This window comes from Schistocerca americana, chromosome 5 (genome assembly GCF_021461395.2).
Source record: "Schistocerca americana isolate TAMUIC-IGC-003095 chromosome 5, iqSchAmer2.1, whole genome shotgun sequence".
Lineage (NCBI taxonomy): Eukaryota > Metazoa > Arthropoda > Insecta > Orthoptera > Acrididae > Schistocerca > Schistocerca americana.
In genome coordinates, this window is record NC_060123.1 from 665,798,094 (window position 1) to 665,823,989 (window position 25,896).

The 25,896-nt window shown below is 41.9% G+C and overlaps 1 protein-coding gene across 5 annotated transcripts in view; it reads right to left on the reverse strand.

Moving 5' to 3' along the window:
• LOC124615729 (transcription factor MafB-like) overlaps positions 1 to 25,896 on the reverse strand; it is a 75,518-nt gene that overhangs the window by 29,132 nt on the left and 20,490 nt on the right. For all 5 annotated transcript variants that reach the window (XM_047143798.1, XM_047143800.1, XM_047143802.1 and 2 more), the window contains exons 3-4: positions 23,421 to 23,513; positions 6,900 to 6,992 (exon numbers count right to left, since the gene is read on the reverse strand). In XM_047143798.1, coding sequence (XP_046999754.1) covers positions 6,900 to 6,992; positions 23,421 to 23,513 — 186 coding nt within the window. The remainder of the gene's footprint in view (positions 1 to 6,899; positions 6,993 to 23,420; positions 23,514 to 25,896) is intronic.

Sequence of the window (25,896 nt, forward strand, 5' to 3'; positions counted from 1 at the left end):
TTATAGTTCGTTCCAGTCCTTGGTGATGGCTTCCAGTGTCTTGTGCCATCAGCTCATAATGAGGATGAACATTTTTTGTCCCACCAATGGTGACTGCTTCCAGTTTTGTCCTAATTCCTGGCGATGGCTTCAAATTTTTTCGCTCAATGTCAATTGGTGACAGTCTTCAAGTTTCGGTTTGCTGTTGGCAATTGGTTCTTGGATTTCACAGTTTTGCTCCTGTCTGTGGTGACGGCTTCCTAGTGTCTTATCCCACTTCCATTAGCAATGAAATTTTTGTGAACTTGCTCTGAACTTTCATGCTACTCCCCAGTTAGATGCGAACTATTCTGCTTTTTCCACAATTTCTGTGCACTAACTTCCGGTTTTCTTTGCAGTAAGTTCATCACTGACATGGCTCCCCACATATGCAGCAGGTGCAGTGGCAGGTACAACAATCACTGTGGTTGGAGATGATATCCAGTATCACTGCAGCCTCAAAGGAACCCAGCTACCTTCCCCAAAACACATCTGTGGTCCATAGGCTGCAGGTGCTCTGCCGCAGTCTGACTCTTCCATTCAGCATTGGCTGCATAGTACCTCTCTGCCCCATGTTTAGACCTGCATTTCATCAGATATGGAGACCTTCCGGTGACACTCATCAATAAGCTATTGTCGTTGGTGCTTTCGTGCCTGATGTTCACTGTCAATGTCATTGAGTGACCTCAGCAGTCAAACACTTCCTCATCCCACAATCCAACCACATGCCTCTTTTTCCTGGACTTTTCTGTCCTGTGCTGCATGCTCTGCCATTGGAGGTGTAGCTACCGGTGTGCCAGGACTCCCTTATAGTACCCCATCCTCATTACATTTCATGTTGCAAGTGCCCTTACAGCCATATACACCCTACCATGAACCAGTGATACAAAAGATAAGTAAAAATATGTTTTTCTTACTGTATTTCTTGAAAATTGCAACATAATTGTTATTTTGAGTAATATGCAATTAGAATTAAACTTTAAATAAATAGGTGAAAATATTAGGAAGCTTACATCATCAGATTTAATTAATTTATTATGCAAGTTAATGGTGTTCTTCAATTTACAATTGTTAATCTCAGCTACTTGTTTCAATATATAAAGTTCACGATTCTACTCATCTGATTCATATGTACACTGTGTAATTTGTGCACCACAGAATGGAAATATGCCCACTTAATTTTTTTATATTGTGGATGTTATGATGCTTTATTTGCGGTTTAAAAGTTACCAACTTTATGCCGTTAGGTAGTCAAGAGTATGGCTTCAGTTTCAAAAACAGTACAGATAAATTTATGTGAGCATCTCTCTGGGCCTGTTCAGCTTAAGAGTTTCTACGTAACATAGCCAGGTGTGTTCAGTGTTATTCATAAGTACCTTCAGCATTTCAGACGATGTCTACAAGACAGCAGCGGATACAGAATCTCTCTGTTTACGAGTCATAATACGCTCTGTGGCATAGTTGCACAAGAGGATGGGTGCGTTGTAACATGTAGACCATCATCCACTCCACATTGTTGCAATGGATTGGTTTGCCCCTGTAGGTAGGCAAACCAATGAACAGATTTTCAAACTGGGCTTTTGTTGCACCTTCCCTCACAGTTCAGGTCAGTGACTTCAATGAACTTCATGCACGCATTAACATTTGCTGCATCACACGTAGTGTCCATATTGAGTACCTGTAATGTAAATTGGGTCATTCCATGTCAATTCAACCAATTTGAGAAAATGTTCCAGCTGATAGTCTCAGATTTGGCTGAAATTTAGAACACCAATGCTACCAAGTGTGGAACACTCATGTACAAAATTTTAAGTTCCCCTGCCAATTAGTTCCAGAATTATGGCTTGTGAAAGAAGGTGGTGTGATCTGGAAATTGCAACCCGCATCTGGCAATCTATCTTCAGACCCAACTTCAGGTCTTAATAACTTAGGAAATATTCCGCACAGTCAAGTGAAATTTTTACAACCCAGTAACATCCACTTAGAGAACACACACTATAAATCAAAACACCAACTACTTATTTCCAAGGGAAAATAAAAAATTCCAAAATGTGATTACAAAAATGTAATACGTTAGAAGGTACATATTGTAGGTGCCCTCTATGCCAAATATAATTCACTCAAAAAGGGTATAAATTTTTTTTGTGGTAAGCTTAATGTGGTATAAACACACACAGAACTTGTCTTGCCCATATCAATCACACAAAAAGAGTTACATGCACATGAAAATACAAAAATTAGAAAACTTACCTGAAAAACATGGATTTTCTAAGTGTGGTAGCACAAATGGGACAAGTGATATCCAAGCCAAATTTTAAACACTGCATGAGTAGACCATAATATAATGTGTGGCAAAATTTCAACTTGTTATTGCAAGGCATTTGTGTACAATAACAGTTGACAGAGATGTATTTGGTTACGTTTATTTTAACACGATTTAGCAAGTAATAGTGGTGATGCAGACAGCTTGGTTCACATAAAGCTGCAGCAATTGTTGGGAACCATTAGGCAACAGAAAGTTAAAGAATGGTAGTTTTCAGGGACAGAATGAGTCATTGTTAGGCAGGAACAACAAAGGAAACAAGCAACAATTACTGGTTACTCATGTTTTTAAGATTCTAGTTCAGACTGGTCAGTACTGTTGTGGAAAGTCAGTATGGAGGCAGAAGAGTGTACTAGTGGTGCTTTTGTTCAAACAAGTTGCACTATTGGTAGAGCACAAGCATCTGAATGCCATAAAACAACATATGGAACAAAAGGTGGCATTCGCTTTGTACTGTATGATCTGGATGAATCGGACCAAGATTTGTTGTTATGGAGATCCGGGATACACCCTGTGGGCACAAGAAGTACAGTTCCAGGAAACTTTAGTGTTTGTTATCATCATATGAAAGTGTTTCTGAATAAGTATTCTTTCCTACAAAGAAGTTGGTTTGATCCATTTCAGATTGATAAGAAGACAGTGAAGTGTAGCCTCAGAGAAACTGATATAAAATCAGTATTGAAAGTGAATCAGTGCATGGGACTTAACATGAAGCCAGGGCAAAAGTTGTGTTCCAGGTGTGTTACACTGCTAAAAAATGAAGAATATTCTGATAATTTACATGACAGTGATGAAGAGTATCAGCTACCTACAACCACAGCGGATGGCCAATTAAATACTGCTTTTGGTTTGTCTCCCATGAAGACACACAAAGTTTGGAAAAGAGACAGGCCCAGCTGTGGTAGAAGAAAACTACAGGAAGCTCAAATGGAATTAAAACACAAAATAGCTGACACATTTATGCTGGAAGAGGAAGAAATGTCTGCTCCAAAGGAACAGAAATCATGCCAGAAATGCTCTGATTTGGACCAAATTGTGCATGATTTGAAAGAAAAATGTGCCATATCCACACGCCAGAAAAAATTAGCTATTCTTACCCTTGCACCTTCCAGCTGGTCTATTGACTGTACTGCAAAGGAATTCAATGTTTCTACATATATGGTAAAGCAAGCTAGGAAAATAAAAGCAGCCCAAGGAGCGCTTCCACAACGTCAGTAGGCTCAGAGTAGGCAATAGAGTTCAGAAATAAAGGTGCTAGTGTCGGAGTTTTATGAAAATAATGACTACAGCTGAATAATGCCTGGAAAAAAAGACTATGTAACGGTGAAAATGGGAAATGTACGTGTACAGATGCAAAAAAGACTGTTGCTTTGCAACATATCAGAACTATATGTAGAATTCAAGGAAAAGTATCCCAATACCAAAGTAGGTTTATCATCTTTTTTCAATCTTCGACCAAAATGGGTTGTGCCTGTAAGTGCAAGGGGCACACACAATGTTTGTGTATGTGAGACCAATCATAATGCTAAGCCGATGTTTGCTGCTATAAAGGATTCTGGTCTGGATTACAAAGGTGCAATGAAGCTGCTAGTGTGTGACATCAGTTCCTACCAGTGCATGATACACAGGTGTGAAAAGTGTCCTGGTAAGGCAAATCTAGCAGAACACATGAATAACAAACTGTATGGTGAACTCCTTATGGATGACGATGAGCTTGTTTCTTATAAACAATGGACGCACATGGATCGCAACAAAGCAAAGTACAGTGGAAGATTTTGTTGAAATGTGTTGTCAAAAAATGGACAAACTGACCACACACAGCTTCACAGCAACAGCACAATCGGCTTATCTCCAGTTTTGTAAGGATAATTTGAAACAAGATAAAATTGTAGTAATACTGGACTTTTCTGAAAATTATGCATTTATAGTTCAAGATGCCATCCAAAGATATCATTGGGACAACAGTCAAGCAACTCACCAGCCATTTGCGATTTACTATAGAGGTGAATCAGGTGATGTGTCTGTCATGAACCTGTGCATTTTTAGTGACTGTTTAATTCATGATGCCATTGCAGTTCATGCCCACATTCGCACTGTCATGGCATATGTGAAAAACAAGCTGCCTCACATACATTTTGTGAAATACTTCAGTGATGTGGCAGCTAGTCACTACAAAAACTGTAAAAATCTAAAAAAATTATGCATGCATTACCATGATTTTCAGATGCATGCAGAATGGAATTTTTTCGCAACAAGTCATGGTAAAAATGTATGTGATGGTATTGGTGCCACCATTAAGCACATGGCATCACAAGCTAGTCTGCAGCACCCTACAGAAGGTCACATTCTAACACCTCTTCAATTATTTACCTGGGTACAGAAAAATATCTCTGGCATACAATCATTCTATGTTCCGAAAGATGAGGTGAAATCAGTCGAAGAGTTGCTAAAAAGCAGACTAGAACATGTTAAAACTGTTGCAGGCACAAGGAGCCATCATCACTTCTCTCCAGCGAACTCTGACAATGTGCAGATGAGCAGACTGTCCAGTTATAACAATAGGTTCATGCACAACACGTGTCTTCACAGTGTGTCTGACAGGATTCAGAAGCAAAAGCAGCAACATACAACCAGGTTTCTGTGTTATTGCTGTTTATGGTGACAAATGGTACTTAGGATGTGTTGCAGAGTGCTGTGAAGCAGAAGGCGATGTATTTGTGAACTTCATGGCACCAGCAAGATCATTTCATTGACTACATTTGGCGGACAGGTGTTGGATTCCTTTTAAACATATTCTTATGGCAGTTCCAGTTCCTACCACTGTGTCAGGAAGACAGTACAATTTGCCACTCAATGTACACAGTACAGTAGCTAAAGTGTGGGAGAACTGTTTGAAGCACAATCGACTGGTTTTTAGCAGTTAAGGTGCAGTAAACACTAATGACAGGGCGTGTTAATCTGTCTATATGTTGTTGCTTATGCAGTGTTTGAAATTTGGCTTGGATATCACTTGTCCCTTTTGTGCTACCACACTTAGAAAATCCATGTTTTCCAGGTAACTTTTCAAATTTTTGTATTTTCATGTGCATGTAACTCTGTTTGTGTGACTGATATGGGCATGATGAGTTCTGTGTGTGTTTAGGCCACAAAAACATTTATACCCTTTTTCAGTGAATTATATTTGGCATAGAGGGCACCTACAGTATGTACCTTTTAACGTATTACATTTTTTAAATCACAGTTTGGAATTTTTTATTTTCCCTCAGAAATAAGTTGTTGTGTTTTGATTCATGGAATGTGCTCTCTAAATGGATGTTACTGGGTTGTAAAAATTTTACTGGACTGTGTGGAATAGTTCCAAAGTTATTAAGACCTGAAGTTGGGTCTGAAGATAAGATTGCCAGATGCGGGTTGTAATTTCTGGGTCACACCACCTTCTATCACAAGTCATAATTCTGGAACTAATTGGCAGGGGAAACTAATACTTTGTACACGAGTGTTCCACACATGGTAGAATTAGTGTACTGAATTTCAGTCAAATCTGAGACTATGAGCTGGAGCCCCTGGTTGAACTGACATGGAATGACCCAATTAAAACCTTGGTGAAATTGTGTACCTGCTGATGGGTATCCATTTTCTTTCGTTCTTGCAGTTTTTTTCACACAGTTGTTTTCTGAAACCCCAGAAGCACTTATGAATAACCCAGTACAGTTTTGTATAGAAGTTAGTTTCATTTGTAATTTACACAAAAAGGAATTAAAGATATTAGCTGCCAGTGGGCGCTGATTTATATCAATGGGGCAAGTTGAAAATCTGTGCCAGACCAAGATTCGAACCTGGATCTCCTGCTTACCAAGCAGATTCATCCGGACACAGTGGTCACCATAACCGCCCAGACTACCCTAGCATGCCTCTTGTCACACCCACATTCTCAACTTACATACCACACACTACTTAAGTAGTCCCCTGCTCATTAGCCTCATTACCCGCAGCATCTCGCCACTTCTCCTAAGAGTTCAAGCTTGGTTTGCATCTGCACTGAAGTGATAAAAATAAGATAGTCACTGCGTTTCCTCAAGGCAGTACACTTACACCTGTGTAAATATTATCAAGTTTAATAACTTTTGCGCTCTTCAAAGTTTTTGTGATGAATTCACAACGATAACTGAGTCACTTAAAATATAAGAGAGCCCAATGTATTCTTCTGCAGTACATTAATCACACTTACTGAACACCAGAGTCTTTCATAACCTAAGTGGACTACAAAAGTGTGCAATTATACCAAATGTGAATTCAAGGTATCCATTAAACACATACATTATACAAAATGATTGATATCACGACAGGCCAGAGAAAATATAATTAAATATGTATTACAGGCCCATTTGGATTCTAGTCTTGACTGTCTGCAAAAACTGAAGAATAATAAAAAAAATACTACAAAACTGCTAAGAGCTAATTCATACGTATTTCACTGTAACACATCTTTTACATTCTACAATTAGCCAACGAGGTATTTTTGCTCCACATGCAATACATCTGTAAAGTAAATGCTTACAGAATTCTCAGTTTCTTCTGCTTCCAAACTTAGCGATGGATCCTCCTTGATAGATTCAGTAGACCTCGAGATTACTGACGGATCTTCAAGATACTGAAAAAGTAAAATAAAATCTTTCAATTAAAACTGTCTATACACTTCTGTACACATAGTGTGCCTGCCATTATTTTCTTGTAAACATTAACACACTTTTTAATGATTCTCATCTCTTATTCACAAGGAAATCTGATAAAGCAAACTTTCTGACTACCTATTTTACCTACATATATTTGAATGATGTCATCCCTGTGATATACTACTGAAGGGTCTTTTCTGAAAATTGCCTCGCTCTTATGTACTGTACTTCATACTTTTTACAGACACTTAACTTCATGTGCTGACTCACAATTTGCCTCCATCAACAGTGTTGCGTATGTTCCATACAGTATTCCTTCTTTAAAGATTTCATTAATCCATTACTTCTGGGATCCCTCAACTAGGTGAATTTCCTCGGGCCTTCTCATTTTCAAAGCTTTGGTTTTAATGTGTGCAGCATGTATGTCAAGTGTCCTTCCCACTGAAGTCTTATAGTCTTCACTTCCTGGGAAATAATAGGTTGTTATGCCATTATGCCATTCTGACAATTCTTGGTACTTGGTTCTTCCTTCTTTTCCATAAATTATTATCTTTCATTGGAGCAATGCTCTTCACCAAGATATTATGCTAATGAAGCAACAGCTCTCATCCTGTGCCTTTGACATAATCATGCTCTCTGTTTTGTCCACTACCATTGAAACCATAATTGTATTACATGCCCTGATTTTAGGAATTTAGGAGATCATGTGCAAAATCAGTCTTTTTAATACTGAATTAAGAAGCCATGAGTTGATCAAAAATTCATTTTTTACATTCAGATTTAAGTCGTAGTTTTCAGACGTGTTACTTTTACATCTGACAATTTCGTCCCATCAATCCTTTGAGAGCTTTGTGCAAGAACTGGTTGCCAGGCCCTAGGGTGCTGCTATATAATTCTTCTACCTGTGTGCAGGTTGTCAAATTTTTCTGATACATCTGCCAGTTCTCACCTTTTATTTAGAATCCTGTCCATCTACGGAACTCAAAACCACCTCATCACATGTGGTAGAGCAATATGTAGTTCAGAATTAATGGCAATTTTGAGCCTCTGCTATACAGAGAGGAAACCAAGTGGCTGGTCCCACAGTATGCAATGTATCATCTTTCATGTTGCAGCGTGTGAAAATATAGCAAAAAGCTAAATCATACACTGGACTGTTATTCCACTTTTATTCATTTACGTGGTCCAACATTAATGAAACTTTGTAATATGCAATAATATATAATTAAGAATTCATCACATAAATTTCAAGTAAACATCTTTAATAGTTTTGTATACATAAAAATTTCTTTGAAACACAAAATTTTCAGTACCATACTTAGAGACAAATTGCAGCTTACATATAATTAAAATGCACGTGGAGTGTGTGTGATTGTGGAATGTGTGTGAAGAATGAATCTTGAATTTGTGCGCAATTAAGAAAGAGTGTATGAAATTACACTGTGCAACAGTGAAATGAACCATGTGAAAACAGCTTTATGATGATCCACAAGATATCTGACAATTTAACTTAAATGCCATTTAAGAGGTTGATTAGTCTCACTGGCTAATCAGAGAAGTGTGTGCTCCTGTGTTGTGGAGCAAGAACATGTACTGCATAAGCTGCAGTCAGGGAATCGTAACCGAATCACAAGTGTGTAAGCTTGCATAGGCAGGGACTAAAACGATTTTATGAAAATTTTGCTTAATTGCATTTTGTTGAGAATAAAAAGATCACAGAGAGTCAAAGGTGGATAGATTTGTTTATAATATCCAATTAAGTCCATTTAAGACAGTTTGATGAATTAAAAGATGCCTTTTCTTACTACAAGTCTTAACTCTACATGATATATTATGCAACAGTCACTTGTCATCTAAATATGATCTGGCAAGTATTTTAGGCAAGCATAACAACAAACTGAGTATTGGGTAAAATTAAGACTATTCACAAACTGACTATAACAGGATTTAGTGACACAATATCATGAGTCCAATGCAACTATTGACTGTTAGCGCGTGCAGTATGAGACATTACAGCTCAACTTTAAACTGAAGGTCTTCAATAACGCACTAGAGATTTGTATTTGACATTGACGTATGGACTTTGAAACAGTTTTGTGAATTTGCTATTCTGAGAATGTACATAATTTATTCTTTAAAACACTTATTTCAAGTAGTTGAAAATGAAATCCTGAAACCGAAAATTAACATTAATCGGATTTTCAGCTAATTCAAATTATGATGCAGTCAAGGAACACATGCAATGCAGTCACAGATGTTAACAGCTTTTCTTGTCTGAGTTACATTGTGTGTACACCATGCAGCATAACATGTGGAGCTTGTTGAGGTGAGTGACACTATCCCTTGCAGCATTATAGCTGGGCACGAAAGTATTTCGAATCAACCTTGCTGCCACATAAAACGGCATTAACTTGACAGTGTGCCAACAGACGTGCCATTCAGCCACAGGCAGTTCAGAATGCTCCACAATTTCAGTACGCTTCAACGAAGCATCCCAACCAGCCAGCTCACCCTAAACTCGACAGTCATTGCCACAAGTATACAGCCTAAGCCACTGGCCACCGACACACCACAGGGTTCCAATCCTCCACATTCTAGGTAATGCAAAAACATATGAACAGGAATTTCCATCTAAGTTGCCAATACAATTTCAATTAAGTAGCAACTTTTTTACTTGTTTTGTTGGGTTGTAAAAATTGGATTTTTTGTTAACAGACCAAATTTAATTTTACTTGCTGTAAATACAGCAATCTTGATGCGATGTATAACATAGTTTATGCCCAATTTAGAATAGCAATCTGTAATGTTGGCAATTAAGTAATGGATCAAGTAGTTTTTGAAGTTCTACAACTCCAGCAGAACCAACAAAATCAGCAGCAACTGAAAACAAGAACAGCATCACTTCCCTAGCGAGTAAATATCATCGGTCACAATGCAGCCACACTGACACAAATTAAAATATTTGACAGCAAGTGCAAGGATTAAAGTATGTATGCAGCCAGTCTGTGTCATCACTTTGAGGGGAGCAACATCAATGATGTAGACTAATGCTGTCAGTACTTCCTGGCACTGTGTTGGCTGGAAGTACATCAATTCATCAGAAAACTCTTCCTGCTACAGGAACCTGCAGAACTTGGCTTGTAAGGGCTATCACACAAATTTACAAGTTTCTATGAGCAACAAGTGCACATGAAATCTGGAGGACTGAAGATTTTCATCTACACCACTCAGCAAAGTAAATTTTACCTACATCCAACTAACTCCAAAGTGTCAGTCAGCATTGTAAATTTCAGTGCACAGCAGATAACTGTGGAAAATCTTATGCCATTGTGCTCATTTGAGACAGACTAGTACAAGATGCTCCTGACCTAGTTAGGGTGGAAGCACTGAAGCTATATGACCCCAGTTTAAAAGATGTACTACAGATAACACAGGTCTTTGAACTAACAGGAACTCTAAGACCCCAGTTTCAGACCACAGACGTGGCAGTGCTAGCAACAGATCCCCAGGGCTCTTTTCAAACACCACAGGCTAGCTCATCTCTGAAGCATCACCAGGAGCTTCCCTACCACCCAACTGATTCTACCACAACTCCTGCAAGGCGTGTCCCCATTAACAAGCAACTTGCAAAACTTTCAGTCAGGTGACCTTGCACCCATCTGCTGTACCATAAATAGGAGAACCACAATAGCACCATCACCCAAGCAAATGGATACCAGTCATACTGTCCAAGAGACAGCCTGGGAGAAGTACTTGTGGATACACAGACAGATTGTGTCGCAAAAATAAAAAGTGCTCCTGCTTTCAGCCAGAAGTTGATTATTTGTAGCATATAGTGGACAAGGATGGAGAGTGACAACAGAGGCCAAACTACAAGCCATTAGAAATGTTCCAGCACCCAGAAATCTTTAGGAGTTATGAGGGGTCATCAATAAATAATGCACTACTGCTTTTCTTTTGGCCAGTATCAGTTGCAAAAATGTAGAATTTGTTGTGGGAAATCATAGAATCTTCCCTCTTCAGCCTCTAGAGTATCATGACGTTCTGGCAGATGGCAGTGCTATATTTAGTATCTGTAATGGAGGTGTGTCCCAAGCAGAGCTGGCACTGAATTTCTTTTGGTGGAAAACCAGAGCATCATAGATATTCACAGGTGTTTGCAGAATGTCTATGGAGACCTGGCAGTGAACAAAATCATGCCAAGTCATTAGGTGAGGCAACTGTCATTACTTCCACAAGGTAGTGCAAACTTGGCCAATCTCCTGTGTGCCAACCAGCTGCACACAGGTGTGACTCCTGCAATTTTGGAACAAGAGGACACTCTCATTTGATGTGATCAATGGATCACAACCAAACAACTTGCTGCACAACTGGACATCTCTTTGGTAGTGCTGACACAATCGTCCACTAATTGGAGTATTCAAAGATGTGTGCTCGCTGGGTTCCTCACTACCTAACAGAAGGCCATAAACAGCAAAGAAGGACTATCTGTGCAGAACTGTTTACGCACTATGAGGCAATGATGATGATGATGATGATGATGATGATGATGAGGTCCCATACTCCGAGGAGCGTAAGGGATGATGCGGGAGACCCGCACTGCTGACTAGCCAAGGTCCTAGCGGAGGTAGTTTGTCACTGCCTTCCTCCGACCATAATGGGGATGAATGATGATGTCGAAGATGACACAACAACCAGTCATCTCGAGGCAGGGAAAATCCCTGATCCCGTCAGGAATCAAAACCCAGGACCCCGTGCGCGGGAAGTGAGAATGCTACCGCAAGACCACGAGCTGCGGCATTATGAAGCAGTAAATGGATGATGCGGATGCTTCTGATGAATGTTGGCTCCGACATCCATCAGTAGAGTGGTACCATGTGGGCATACAGGCTCTCCCAGTAAGCTGGCATAAAGCCATCACACTGAACAGAGATGATGTTGAAAAATAGGGTTTTGTAGCCAAAAGAGTGGGGAATAATATGGTGTACTGGAATAAAATAAAGTTGCTTTCAGAAAAAAAATGTGTCCCATTACTTACTGAGTGCCCCTCATGCATGCTGTACTGAGCAAACTTAACTTTCACAGATGATTAATACCCAAGGCAGACACTATGGGGGCATCCAGTGATTACCTTCATAAAATAAGATTCCCATTTCAAATTTCAGCACAAGGGCATGAAGCTTTCAGAAAATTGAAAAATTGGCAAATACACATGCCCCAACAGACACACTAAACACAAGGATGTCAAATAATTTAAAAATGTGACATACTAATGTGGGATTGATATGAACTTGTCCCATTGAGCACCAAGTTGATCAGAACACCCAACAACATATGCTTTGAGAAAGTTATCAACAGCTCATGCAAGTTATTTGTACACAGAGAAGGAATTGCACATTATTTTCGGTGTTCACAATTTCTATGACTACCTATTGGGCACTACTTTTGAACTGATGACACACCGCAAACCACTCCCGGAAATTTTTGTACCTGACCACTATATCCCCAAATGAACAAGCATGATGGCTGCAGTTATAGGCTCTGTTATTTTGTAATTACGAATAAAAGAGTGGTTTTTGTTACAAGCAAACCATGCCAAAGCATGTGCACTCTCAAGGGCCCAGGACAACTAGATGAGGTGCTTGATGTGTTGGTGCAAATCTGTGGTCAATTAGAAAATCAGCCTCCATCGGCTCTCAAAGATCTACCATTGACAGTGGTGCAGATGACAGATGTGACAAGAGATGCCTCTGACATATCTGATAGTACACTTTCAACAGCTGGCCTCGAATATTTTGGCCCAACAGATCACCAACTGTAGATATGTCAAGGAGCTGTACCCCTGTTATCAGCTTATGATGGTGAATGTTCCACAGGATCTCTGACTGGATGTACTATATTACAGAAGGGCCTTGTGGGATGACCAGAATGAAGTAGCTAATTTTCAAAGCAATTATCTAATTTTTAAAGCAATTATTTGTTCTTCTTCAACTGCCAACACTTCTTTTGTAGCACTTTCCAAACCTTTCAAACAAGTTTGCACCCATCTCTTTCACTTCCATGGGTTTTCTATTTTTCTAAAATATTCTGTTCCTATGCATGCTGTTAATTCTTTGAGTCAATTACAGTATTCTATACACCATGAGTGCATTCCTTGCGAATAAGGGACTTTGGAATATCAAAACTGTCAATGTCTCAGATACCAGAGACAGCATCATTTATCTGACTATATTGTAACAGATTTCTCTCCCATGTTTTCAAAGAGGCAATGACCATTATTATAAAAGCCACTTTCAGTGTTACAATTGCAAGTTAATTTCACAACTACCACTAAATTTTGGTGTTTCTCGCTTATGCTATCACGCTAAAAATGACAACTCCTTTTCAGAATGACTATATTCTTTAAAAGAATGGATAACATGTGGTAAAGAAGTCAGGTCCTAAAATAAGCTTTCCGAAAAATGAAAACATTTAATTACAGGTAGACTACAGACTGGGGGATAACAAACTGCAGGTTGATAGAAAAAAACCAACATATGTGAAACAGGTTCAAATCAACATGAATGAGATTTAAATCATCATGTGAACGTATATCTACCTAGTTTTGCATTTGTATTTGGTAACCTGTTTCATCAATTTCAGTTTACAAAAGACGCGTAATACACGTTTACGTTGACTTCCAATCTGATGCTGAAAACACACACTGGCAGAAGTTGTCTGTGAAAACGTCTTGTAAACATATAGCAAATGTTACACTAAAAATCATATTGTCTAATAACATTCCAAATGTGAAAACGAGCTTTAATCATTGGAGCAAGTTAAGAAGCATTATTATTTAACAATACCCTTGTTACACTTCAAACAATATTGCAATGCAAATCTCCATTACACACAGCATCAACAGCACACCAGTCATGAATGCTAAAGAAATTAAGACTTTTCTGTCTGAGCATATAATAGACAAGAACATGTGTATGTATAGATACCTTCTCTTACGCCTATAGGTGATTGATGTAATCTACTGTCAAAGGTAAATCATTCAATCTGGAAGCAATATGGTGAGGAAGATATGAGGGGGAGTTGGAAAATAAGTTTCCCCTGTTGACTGTAGGCAGAGTTGTGTGATACAGGAGAAAGACGACAAGGCAGGTGAACGCGCACGTGCAAGACACCAATACACCATTGGGTAGAGGTCAACTGCAATCAAGGAGATGGCGCTGTCATAGTGCCTACGCAAAGCGGAGGCCACCCGCTCGATCTTTTCCTGGAGCTATCGAGAGAAGGTTCATTTTGGAGTTGTGGTCAAAGGTGGAAGTGAGAGCTGTTATCCGCTATGAATGGGCACGTGGAGTATCAGGCACAGAAATTCACAACTGCCTTGTTGAGGTGTATTGATCAGGTGTGATGTCGAGGCAAATGGTGCAGAGATGGCGCCAGCAATGCAGTGATAGACCTCAGCAAGTCCCACTCCCGGGATTGGAATGACTCCTTACCCTCTCCCTTAAAACCCACATCCTTTTGTCTTTCCCTCTCCTTCTCTCTTCCCTGATGAAGCAACCCTGGGTTGTGAAAGCTTGATATTTGTGTGTTTTTTATTGTGTCTATCTACCAGCACTTTCCCGTTTGGTAAGTCACAGCATCTTTTTTTAATATATTTTCCCATGTGGAATGTTTCTTTCTATTGTATTCATATCAATAAACTCTTTAACTTGATGTAGCCAATTGTTGGAAAAAGCCAGTTTATCGGAATAGTTAATGGAATCATATGCTGGCCTTCGCACTTTGTAACCCAAAAATGAGAAAAAAAATTGTTTGTTTCCACCCACCACTTGCAACAAGACAAATGTAAATAATGGCAGTATTCAGCATAAGTCTTCACCCCAAGATATTGTCTGTCATGAAAATATTTCATTTTTCTATTTATCCACAGCAAAGTCACATTTTCCTTGAGTTGACCATTAGGAGAAATTAATATTTGTTCTATTATGCATACTCATCAGATTGTTTGTGTATGAATGTAGCTCCCTAGTCAATTCTATAGGGTAAAAAAAGGAAAGGAGTTCACAATCAGTACTGATCAGTGTAGTGTCTTCATATATCTGTTTGATGCTAAGCCACAAGATCCCCTCAGCCACTAGATAACTGCTTTTCATGTGTTTTATAATATTATCTGGTGCACTAACCAGTTATAAATTCTGCTTCTAACCTATTTCATTCATCTGGTATTGTTTAACAAAATCTTGCAATATCTACGAAAATAGAAATGTTCCTAGTTAGTAATTTATTTCATGATAACCATCTGAAAAACAAACTAGACAATGCTTAATTTTCTGATGTATCATCACACACGCAAGGTGTGTTTGAAAAGAAACCGAACTTTTCAAATAGTACGCCAACCATCAGAGGGCGTATACTGTGGCTTACTGAAACAAAGGTGCAGTTGTCTCAGTGGGTGGGCAAAGGTTCTCCTTGTCCAATAAAAGCACCTATGAGTCTGTCAAAGTTATGATGCAGGCTGTGTTTTTTGATTTCAAAGCCATTGTCCATCAGGGATTTGTACCATGTGCTCAGATGGTAAACAAGGAAGTCTAACATGGAATCCTAGCATGCATGAGTGATGCTGTGTGCAGGAAGAGGCCTGAATTGTGAGAAAACTGTACCTGGATATTGCCTCATGACAAAGCACCAGCTCACGCATCACTCCTGATCCAGAGCTATCTAGCAAAACATCACATTATTGGCAGTAGAGGGGATTACTTTGATGGGCACAGTGCTTAAAATGTGCAAGAACCTAAAAAGGCGTCTTGAACACACCTTTTAGATCTTCCAACAGATATTTGTGCAGGTTTCCTTTATCATTGTTCTCATATCTATTTTTGTATTCCTAACTTTATTAGCATACTTGCATTTTCTGCTACTGTCAGAACATCAATTCCGATTTCAGAGCCACTAGGTTCTGCCGCATACAGTGATTGACACTCCTATATACAAACTGGTTCATGTATCTGGCAATGTGTCCTACCGTTCTGTCTACAGCTACATCCATATCATGTAAACCACAAATAAGTGCACGGCAGAGGGTGCTTTTCATGGTACTTGCTATTGAGGCTTCTTCCTGTTCCATCCACAACTGGAATACAGGAAGGATGCCTGTTTAAATGCCTCTGCCTATGCTATAATTAATTTATATCTTGTCCTCATGATCTCTACAGGAGCAATACAAAAAGGGCTGCAGCATACCCCTACGATAATTATTTAAAGCTATTTCTTGAATGAGATTTTCACTCTGCAGCGGAATGTCCTCTGATATGAAACTTTCTAGCAGATTAAAACTGTGCGTCAGACTGAGACTCGAACTCTGGACCTTTGCCTTTCGCGGGCAAGTGCTCTACCAACTGAGCTACCCAAGCATGACTCACGACCCACCCTCACATCTTTACTTTTGCCAGTACCTCGCCTCCTACCTACCAGGAGTGCTAGTTCTGCAAGGTTGGTTGGTTGGGTTAAAAGAAGGGGGGGGGGGGGGGGGGAGCAAACTGCTAGGTCATCAGTCCCTTGTTGTCCCTTGCTCCGATTAAAACAATGCCACAAGGGTGAGAGTAAAAAGAAAATGACACTCCTGACACATACAGGGAGGAAAGAAAAATCGCAAAATGAAAGAAGGGCAACAAACACTATAATAGACAAAAGAGGACAAGAAAACCACAGAGAGGCCCAAGAATCAGATAGAAGACATTAAAACAAGAAGCAGATTACCCGGCTGGCTGACCACGAGAATAAAAAAGAGAAGCCAGTGACTCGGCAACACATTAAAACCTCTAGCCTAAAAGTACTAGGGTGGACGACACAGAGGGACCAAGGACATGTGCTAAAACTTAGATCAAATGATAAAACTCACCCTCACACATAAAACGTAAAACCAAATCTGCCGATGCATTGTCTGCTAAAATCGAGGATAGCAAGTCCGGCAACTGAAGATGATGTCGCAGGGCAGCCAAAGTAGGATAGTGCAGAAAAATATGGACCACTGTCAACCGGGCACTGCACCAACACTGAGGTGCAGAAGGTAGCTGTGGGTCACCCATGTGTGGCCAAAGCAAAGCCAGCAGAGAATCACTAAGTTCCTGCGAGAGGCCCTCATTGACAACTTCCACACAGTTGTAGTCTCCTTAATGGCTCACAGTGTGTTGTGCACACTGAGATTATGCCATTCCGTCTCCCAAAGCTAAAAATCCTTGCGGCGTTATAACGAACGCAGGTGAGTTACGAGGGGTGCCGATCTCCAGAGGCAGTTTCCATGTAGCCTGTTGGCAAGTTCATTTTCTAGAATTCTGATGTGACATAGGGTCCAGACACACACAACTGAACCGTTTCAGGACATAGATGGATTCCTGGATGGTTGCTACCAAAGGCAATAGCTTGGAGGCTGCTCAATGAGTCAGTACACAGGAGAAATGACTTGCCAGGGCATGAGCGGATGTGCTCAAGAGCACGAGATATGGCCACCAGCTCTGCAGTGAAAACACTGCAGCCATCTGGCAAGGAGCACTGTTCAATATGTCCCCCATGAACATATGCGAAGCCAGCGTGACCATCAGCCATAGAGCCGTCGGTGTAAATCACTTCATGGCCCCGGTACATGTCAAGAATTGAGAGGAAGTGACAGCGGAGAGTCGCAGGGTTAACTGAGTCCTTAGGTCCAGGTGAAGCTGCGACATAGGTTTACACCATGGAAGTGTACGTAAATGGACATTGAGCAGAGGTGGTAAAGGGAAGGACTCCAGTTCAGGCAGAAGGGACCAGATGCGAACCACAATTGGAAGCCCAGACCTGGGCCGCTGATGCGGGAGATGAACTGCCGTGGTTGGGAAAAGGAGAGAGTAATTAGCATGCTCAAGAGAGTTGCAAATGTGTGCAATGTAACTGATGAGCATGTCTGGTTTGCAATGGAGGGACTCCAGCCTCCACCAGTACGCTGGTCACTGAACTCATCCTAAAAACTCCTGTCGCTAGTCGAACTCCACAGTGGTGCACTGGGTTGAGTAAATGCAACCCTGAGGGCACCGCCGAACCATGAACCACACTCAAGGAGGGATTGAACAAGACCTCTGTAGAACTGCAGCAGCATGGAACGATCTGCACCCTAGCTGGTGTTGCTCAGGCAGCAGAGGGCACTGAGGTGCTGCCAACACTTCCACTTAAGCTGACAAAGGCGAGCAAGCCAAGTCAATCGAGCAACAAAAACCAGTCCTAAGAATTGATATGCTTTCACTACAGTGAGTGGATCCGTCATTAAGGTAAAGTTCTGGTTCTGGATGAATGGTATGACGCCGGCAGAAGCGCACGACACACGAGTTCATGGCTGAAATCTGGAAGTCGTGGGCTAGAGCCCATGACTACGCCTCGTGGATGGCTCCCTGTAGGTACTGCTCAGCAACACCAGTACTAGAGCAGCAGTACAAAATGCAGAAGTCGTCTGCATACAGAGATGGTGAGACAGACGGCCCTACAGCTGCTGCTAGACCGTTAATGGCCGCTAAACATAGAGAGACACTGAATAGAGAGCCCCGTGGGACTCCATCTCCTGGATATGGGGGGAACTATGAGAGGCACCAACTTGGACGTAGAAAGTATGGAGTGAAAGGAAGTTTCGGATAAAAATCGGGAGGGGGTCCCGGAGACCCCACCCATATAAAGTGCAAGGGATATAATGCCATGTTGTGTCATACGCTTTCCGTATATCAAAAAAGACGGCAACCTAGTGCTGGCACCTGGAAAAAGCTGTTAGGATGGCAGACTCAAGGGACACAAGATCATCAGTGGTAGAATGACCCTGGCGGAAACTGTCCTCGCATGGAGTCAGTACAACCGCCGACTTACCACATGTTCTAACAGCTTACAAAGAACGTTGGTAAGGCTGATGGGCTGATAGCTATCCACACCGAGTGGATTTTTACCAGCCTTCAGCACTGGAATGATGGTGCTCTACCGCCATTTGCGATGGAAAGTCATCATTGCACCAGATCTCATTGAAGATGATGAGGAGATGTTAAATCATCTGACTGTTGATCTGAACTGGCCCAAGAGCTGTATCGGGGCAATGTGCAAGGGCGCTGGGAAGCTCCCACTCTATAAATGGGCCGTTATAGGGTTCACTGTGGCGAGCAGTGAATGAGGGGACCTTCCCTTCCATCTGTGGTTTGAGAGTGCGAAAGGCTGGGGGGTAATTCTCCGATGCAGAGCCTTGAGATTAGCGCTCAGCAAAGTGCTAGGCAATCGTGTTCTCATTGGTAGATAACACGCCATTTATATTAATGCCAGGGACACCTGTTGGGGTCTGGTACCCAAAAACTCGTCTGATCTTCAACCATGCTTGGGAAGATGATGTATGGCAGCCAATGATCACGACATACCTCTCTCAACACTCCTGTTTCCGTCTTTTTATAAGCTGGCAAATGCGGGTACAGAGCTGTTTGAAAGCTATTAGGTGCACCATGGAAAGGTGCCACTTCTGTCACTGTAGAGCCCGCCTATGCTCTTTAATGGCCTCAGCAATTTCCAGTGACCACCAAGGTACAGTATTTCGCCGGAGGCACCTTTAAGAACAATGGATCGCATTTTCCGGCACAGAAACGATCGTTCTAGTGATCCGCTCAACCACCACATTGATGGTACCATGAGCAGGAGATTCAGCTGTGACAGCAGAGGTAAAAGCTTCCTAGTCTGCCTTGTTTAAAGCCCATCTGGGTAGACAACTGGGGCAATGGCACCGGGAGAGTGACAAGAAGATGCGAAAGTGGTCACTACCGCACAAGTCATCATGGCCTCTTCAGTGGACAGATGGGAGAAGTCCTGGGCTGCAAATGGATAAATCAATGGCTGAGGAAGTAGTATGAGATGTGTGGAGACCCCAGTATTTAGGAGGCAGAAGTCGAGCTCAGAGAGTAAATTTTCGACATCTCTACCTCGGCCAGTAAGTACGGTGCCACTCCACAAGAGGTTATGGGCGTAAAAATCTCCTAAAAGTAGGAAAGGTTTTGGGAGTTGACCGATCAGTGCAGCCAAAACGTTCAGGGGTAGTGCACCATCTGGAGGAAGATATACGTTGAAGACAGTTATTTCCTGCATTGTCCTTGTCCTGACAGCCACAGCTTCAAGAGGGGTTTAAAGGGGCAAAGTTTCACTACATACCGAGTTCAGGACATAGACACAAACTCCACCTGACATTCTATTATAGTTGCTACGGTTCTTGTAACATCCCCTATAGCCGCGGTGGGCAGGGGTCCGCATTGCCAGGAACCAGGTTTCCTGGAGGGCAATGCAGAAAGCAGGTGTAAGGCTTAACAGTTGCCATAGCTCTTCCAGGTGGTGGGAAAATCCGCCACAATTCCACTGGAGGATGACGTGATTGTAAGGCTGGAAAGGCATGAACTCTCAAGGAGGCAGTTTATGCCTCAGGGTCACCGGCTGCCACCGACTTAGTTCCTGAGCAGTCCATAACCACTGTGTCGTGACGGTTCGGCGAGATCTAGGTCCTCAGTGGACACCAGAATCTCCACCTCATCCTCAGATGCATAGCTTGTAGGTAGCGATGGTGTCGGTGCCACCGAAATTCCTTGTTCTTGGGAGTCTTCTTTTTGGGTTTCTCTCACTGCTCCTTGGGTTTCTCTGGCTGAGAGGGCTTTACTGATTCAGTTTCTGGGACTGAAGAGGATCGTGAAGCCCTATGACCAGTTGCTTTTGGGCACTTCAGCCACTGGCAGGAGTCATCTTTCCCACTAGTGGAAACCTGGGAGAGGAGGGACCTAAGGAGAGGAGCTGAAGAAGACTTTCGCTTCTCTGGCTGAGAAGTGGGGACTGATGTTCCCGATTGTTGTGGGGGTGGGGGTGGGAAGGGGCATTGCTCTCGTGAGGGCGCAACAGGGAGGGAAGTGCCACCCACCATCAAGGGGGCAGGTATAGTCTTACGGCTCTGAGAGCGGACTGAAATTGGTGGAACTGACGGGACTACAAGTGTTTTTGTAGCGGCGGTGTAAGAAGATGTCATTGGTACAGGAAGCAGGTGTCCAAATTTCCTCTTAGCCTCGATGTAGGGCAGTCAGTCTATGGTCTTGTATTCCATGACTTTCCATTCTTTCTGGAGAACCTGTAGTCCGGTGTGCAAGGGGAATGGTGCTCTCTGCAGTTGACACAGATGGGAAGCAAGGCACATGAAGTACTGTGATGTGATAGACGTCCACAGTCGTGACATATGACGCTGGAAGTACAGCGGGAAGACAGCACTTAAAGCCAAGATGGAGGCACCGGTGACTACCCGATTATCCTTTGGACCCCTACATATGTGCCTCATCACTCTTAAGTTGGCACGCAGCTCGTCATCAGACTGCAAAAGAAGATCCCTGTGAAATACAATACCCTGGATCATATTTAAGCTCTTATGGGGTGTGATGGAAACAAACATCCCCCAGCTTGTGACAGGTGAGTAGTGCCCATGACTGGGCAGAGAATGCTGTTTTTAACAAGACTGACCCGGATCTCATTTTGGACAATCCTTTCACCTCCCCAAACTCGTCCTCTAAATGATCCACAAAAAACTGAGGCTTCATCGACATGAAGGAGGCCCCATCAGCTCTCGTACATATGAGGTACCGGAGCGAATATTTGCTTCCATCCTTAGCCTGGCATTCCTCCCATAACGTGACCAGAGAAGGGAACGATTTGGGGTCATATGTCTTCACATTGTAGTTAGAGCTCGACTGCTTAGAGAATGCCGGCATTGAGTCACCAGCAATAGATGACATAGTACAGTTCATGGAGTGTCGTCTGCCCTGATGCCACCCACTCCAACCAGGGGCCCACCCCACGTGCACCACCAACCCGCAGCAAAGGGCACCTGCAGGACGGCCATTGCCAGGAGTCCCAATGCCCCAAGGTGACGGGCATCTACTCCTTGACACATGTGGGGAGTTAACGGCGCACGCATCAGCAGAGCACTCCCTATGTAGTCAGTGGGCTACAACCAACAGGATACATGGCGGCCCCACCACAACGGACTGGCTACCGTGCTGGATATGAGGTGCAAAGAAGTCCATGGTCACCATCGGTGCAGAAACGGACACTGCATAGTGGATGGAGGAAAACCCACCCAGGAAGGTGTTCTCGCCCAAGAGACAGAGAATGGGTGGAACAGTTCTGCAAGTTTCACAGGTGAGCTTCTGTGAAGTTTGGAAGGTAGGAGGTGAGGTACTGGCAGTAGTAAAGCTGGAGGGAGGGTTGTGAGTCGTGATTGGGTAGCTCAGTTGGTAGAGCACTTGCAAACGAAAGGCAAAGGTCCTGAGTTCGAGTCTCAGTCTGGCACACAGTTTTAATTTGCCAGAAAGTTTCATATTTCTTGAATCTTTTTAGCAGGCTTTCTTGGGATAGTTTGTCTCTTTCTTCAAGTGTCTGCCAGTTCAGTTTCATCATCTTCTCTGCCACAACACTTTGCCATGGGTCAAACAAACATGTGACAATTTGTGCCGCCCTTTCGTCCTATTTGATACAGTTGCCACGCATTTGAGCTATAATCTAGGCTGGGTTGCACAAGTGATTTGTATGCAGTTTCCTTTGTGGACCGATTGTGTTTCCCTAGTATTCTAACAATAAACCAAAGTCTGTTTGATTTACCTACAACTGATCCTATGTGATTGTAATATCCCTACTAAAGTGTTACACCCATGTATTTGCACTTTACCAATTCCAATTGTGTCTTGTTCACACTGTAGTCATAGGATACTACATTTTTACATTTTATGAAATGCTCAAATTTACATTTTTGGATTTTTAAAGCAAGCTGCCAATCTTTGCACCACTTTGAAATCTTATCAAGGAAGCTATGATCCCCATTGAAAATTTCCTCTGCAGGTGGGGGCAAAACATTGGGTCTTAATGGAATATCCATCCAAGCACAACATAATAGCCCGGAATATTTTATCCCTGTCCTGTCCTCTGACAGCACCTGTAAGGTGACGTCACAATAAACAGACTCAAATATATACTCTTTAAGATAAATTTTCCATTATAGTACTAAGAGGTCGAGGTACACATGCAGATCAACAGTTATTCCAAGGAAAGGTTCCTCCTGCCTAGCTTCCAACACAGAATACACATTTGTGTGGGGTTTAAATTAAAGTACTTCATTACACACGTGCATAACAATACAAACATAATACAAGAAGGGTTTTGAAAATAATGTAATACTTGTTGTTCAAATACTGTCCACAACAAGCAACAAATAACACAAACGATAACTAGAGTCACTGAAATTTTAAAAAATTCTGGGAATTGCTGATAAAGGTTATAATGGCTCATTATCTTTGATTATTTAACTACTGCACCTCATGCATAACAATAATGCGAAAACTTACATGATGCTCAGAGTCATCCATATCCAAGTGTAGCTCTGGTTCTTCTTTTTTATCAAGACAGGGGTTGTGAACTGATAATGGATCTTGAGGAAACTGAGAAAAGAAAATATTTACTGATTTAAAGCTTGCACATATACTTTTCTATCTAATTGCTTGCCTGTCGCACAAGAGGGTTTGTGGAGGGGGGAAAATATTTATGTTTTCAAACACAGTTTACATAAAAGATAAGACAACTGACAGACCAATGATCTTATAATTAACACATAAGCCCTAAAGAGCAGGAAAACTGGATATGATATACATGCATCTGATATCGAAGTTTCATTTACTCTGGAACCTGTCAAGTGAGAAGACACCTTCTATCAAATATCAAGAGCATACATTTCTTCTCACCAAGCAGCAGGTGGTATACACAAAACAGACACTGTATGACAGACTATATGTTGCCCTTAATTTTGCAAATGAGACTTGTTACAGTGAATAGTTGATTCAGAAACAATTTGTTAATGCTATGTCCATTTCATTTCTGTAAAAAAAAACACCACACACACATACACGTCATGAAAACTTTCTACATCTAACAAATACCACTGTCAAGGCACTGATATGGTGAAAATTATGGGAGTTTTAACTATGATACAATGTACTGACATTACAAATCAAAAATTTCTGTTGTGAAAACTAAACACACTTTGGTTGCGCCACTTGGATGCTTTCATTAGTCATAGAAGACAGCTCATGTAAATTATATCTCAGCACCAATCATCATCATCATCATCATCATCATCATCATCATCGTAACCGCGTCCAGAACGATCGCTGGGCTGCCAAGAACAAAGCGCGGTGGGACCAAACGGGAGTCACCCGCAAACAAACAAACAGGAAAGGACGGACACGAACAATGACGGACGACTGAGCAAGACCTTACAAACAACAACATTCAAGAAGCAACGGGGTCACAAGCAAATACTTCATGAATCCACAACATCCACTTGTACATGGAAACAAAGTAAAGTAAACACGCTGTCTGTAGTAGGCGAGGTGTCGGCAGACTCATGCGATATCAGATTGCCTCGCTGAGAAAGAGGCAGGGACTTAAATACATGATAGGGTACATCGCTTTTGGTAGCTGGGACCAAGTGCTCCATCATGGCACCCTCACATTATATGCAGGCCAGGACCGTGCGTAGCCACAGCTTACGGCGCGACGGCTGCAGAGACCTCTAGCGGAAATGAAGGTCCATGCCATCTAGCACGGATACGAAACCGGATCCTTCCCCCCTGAAAGTTGCTTGTAGGGGCGGAAATTCCCCGAACAGTGCTGATGTGGGCGGCAGATGGGAGAAGACCAGGGATCGTCAACCACCGTTGGTGGGGAGGAAGGGATGTCCGAGGTGTCCATGATGGCCGGCCCAGAGGCCAGGGCAGTGGAGGGAGCCGCCGATCCATTCAGGGGCGGGGAGGGCCGGCAGCAGGCCCGCAGTGAGGCAGCAACTGGGGGCAGTGACGGTGAATCGAGGACCATGTCTGTACCCACAGGAGGTAGCGGAGGAGGAGGACAGGGTATATATGTGAACAAGGAATAAAAATTCCCGGGCTTTTCTCGGTTAAAAATACACTTTCTCCCAGGTGAAAACACACTTTTTCCATGTTAAGTGACAGTACATTTTCCCTGCAAAACTTATCAATTCTTTGAATAATTATGGTTTTATACACGGGGGCTGAATTTCCCGACACTTTAGAAAATGAAACTCAGGGACAAAGACACATTTTGAAAATATCTTTGCTGTGCAGCAACATGTACGCTGCGTATTTTTGTATTACGAAAGAATTCATTGGAATTCCACCAAACATCGCGTGCTACTTTCTGAATCATTGAAATTGAGATTGCGTTGTGCTTTTGTAAGCCAGTCATAGCTCATGTAAACCAGTCATAGCTCATGTCACGTGATCTCGCCAGCCAGTGACAGTAGATATTCAGAGCACAGTGACTTAAGTAGCACGAACACACAAACAGGGAAAGTTAATAGTTTAAATTAACATACATAGTGTTGCTACAACAAAAGCAAAACTTTCACATATACTATTTGTCTCTAAGGTTAATAAGCTGCAAGAGAAGCTAAGCTCTCGCATAGAATGTTTTACCTTTTTCGCGCGTTACACTTTAAGATACATCACACAAATGTCGCAGTAAAATTTTTAATAATGAAATAAATGTCTGATCTTCAGGGCTCGAAATTCTTCTAAATGGCTCGTCATCAAAGAGTTGATTTTTAAATGAGAGTCAAATGCTCTGTGATTTAAGAAATTCATGGTACATTCTCGCACGTAGTTCAACTTACGTAAAAGGAAAGTTATATTGAAAGTAACACTTTTCAAAGCACCATTCGCAATATTTTCCCACGGCCTGTTCGGAACAAATTCATTTCAGCATTTGCCAGAGAGTGCAGGTAACAGGTATCACTGCGCTTGCGCA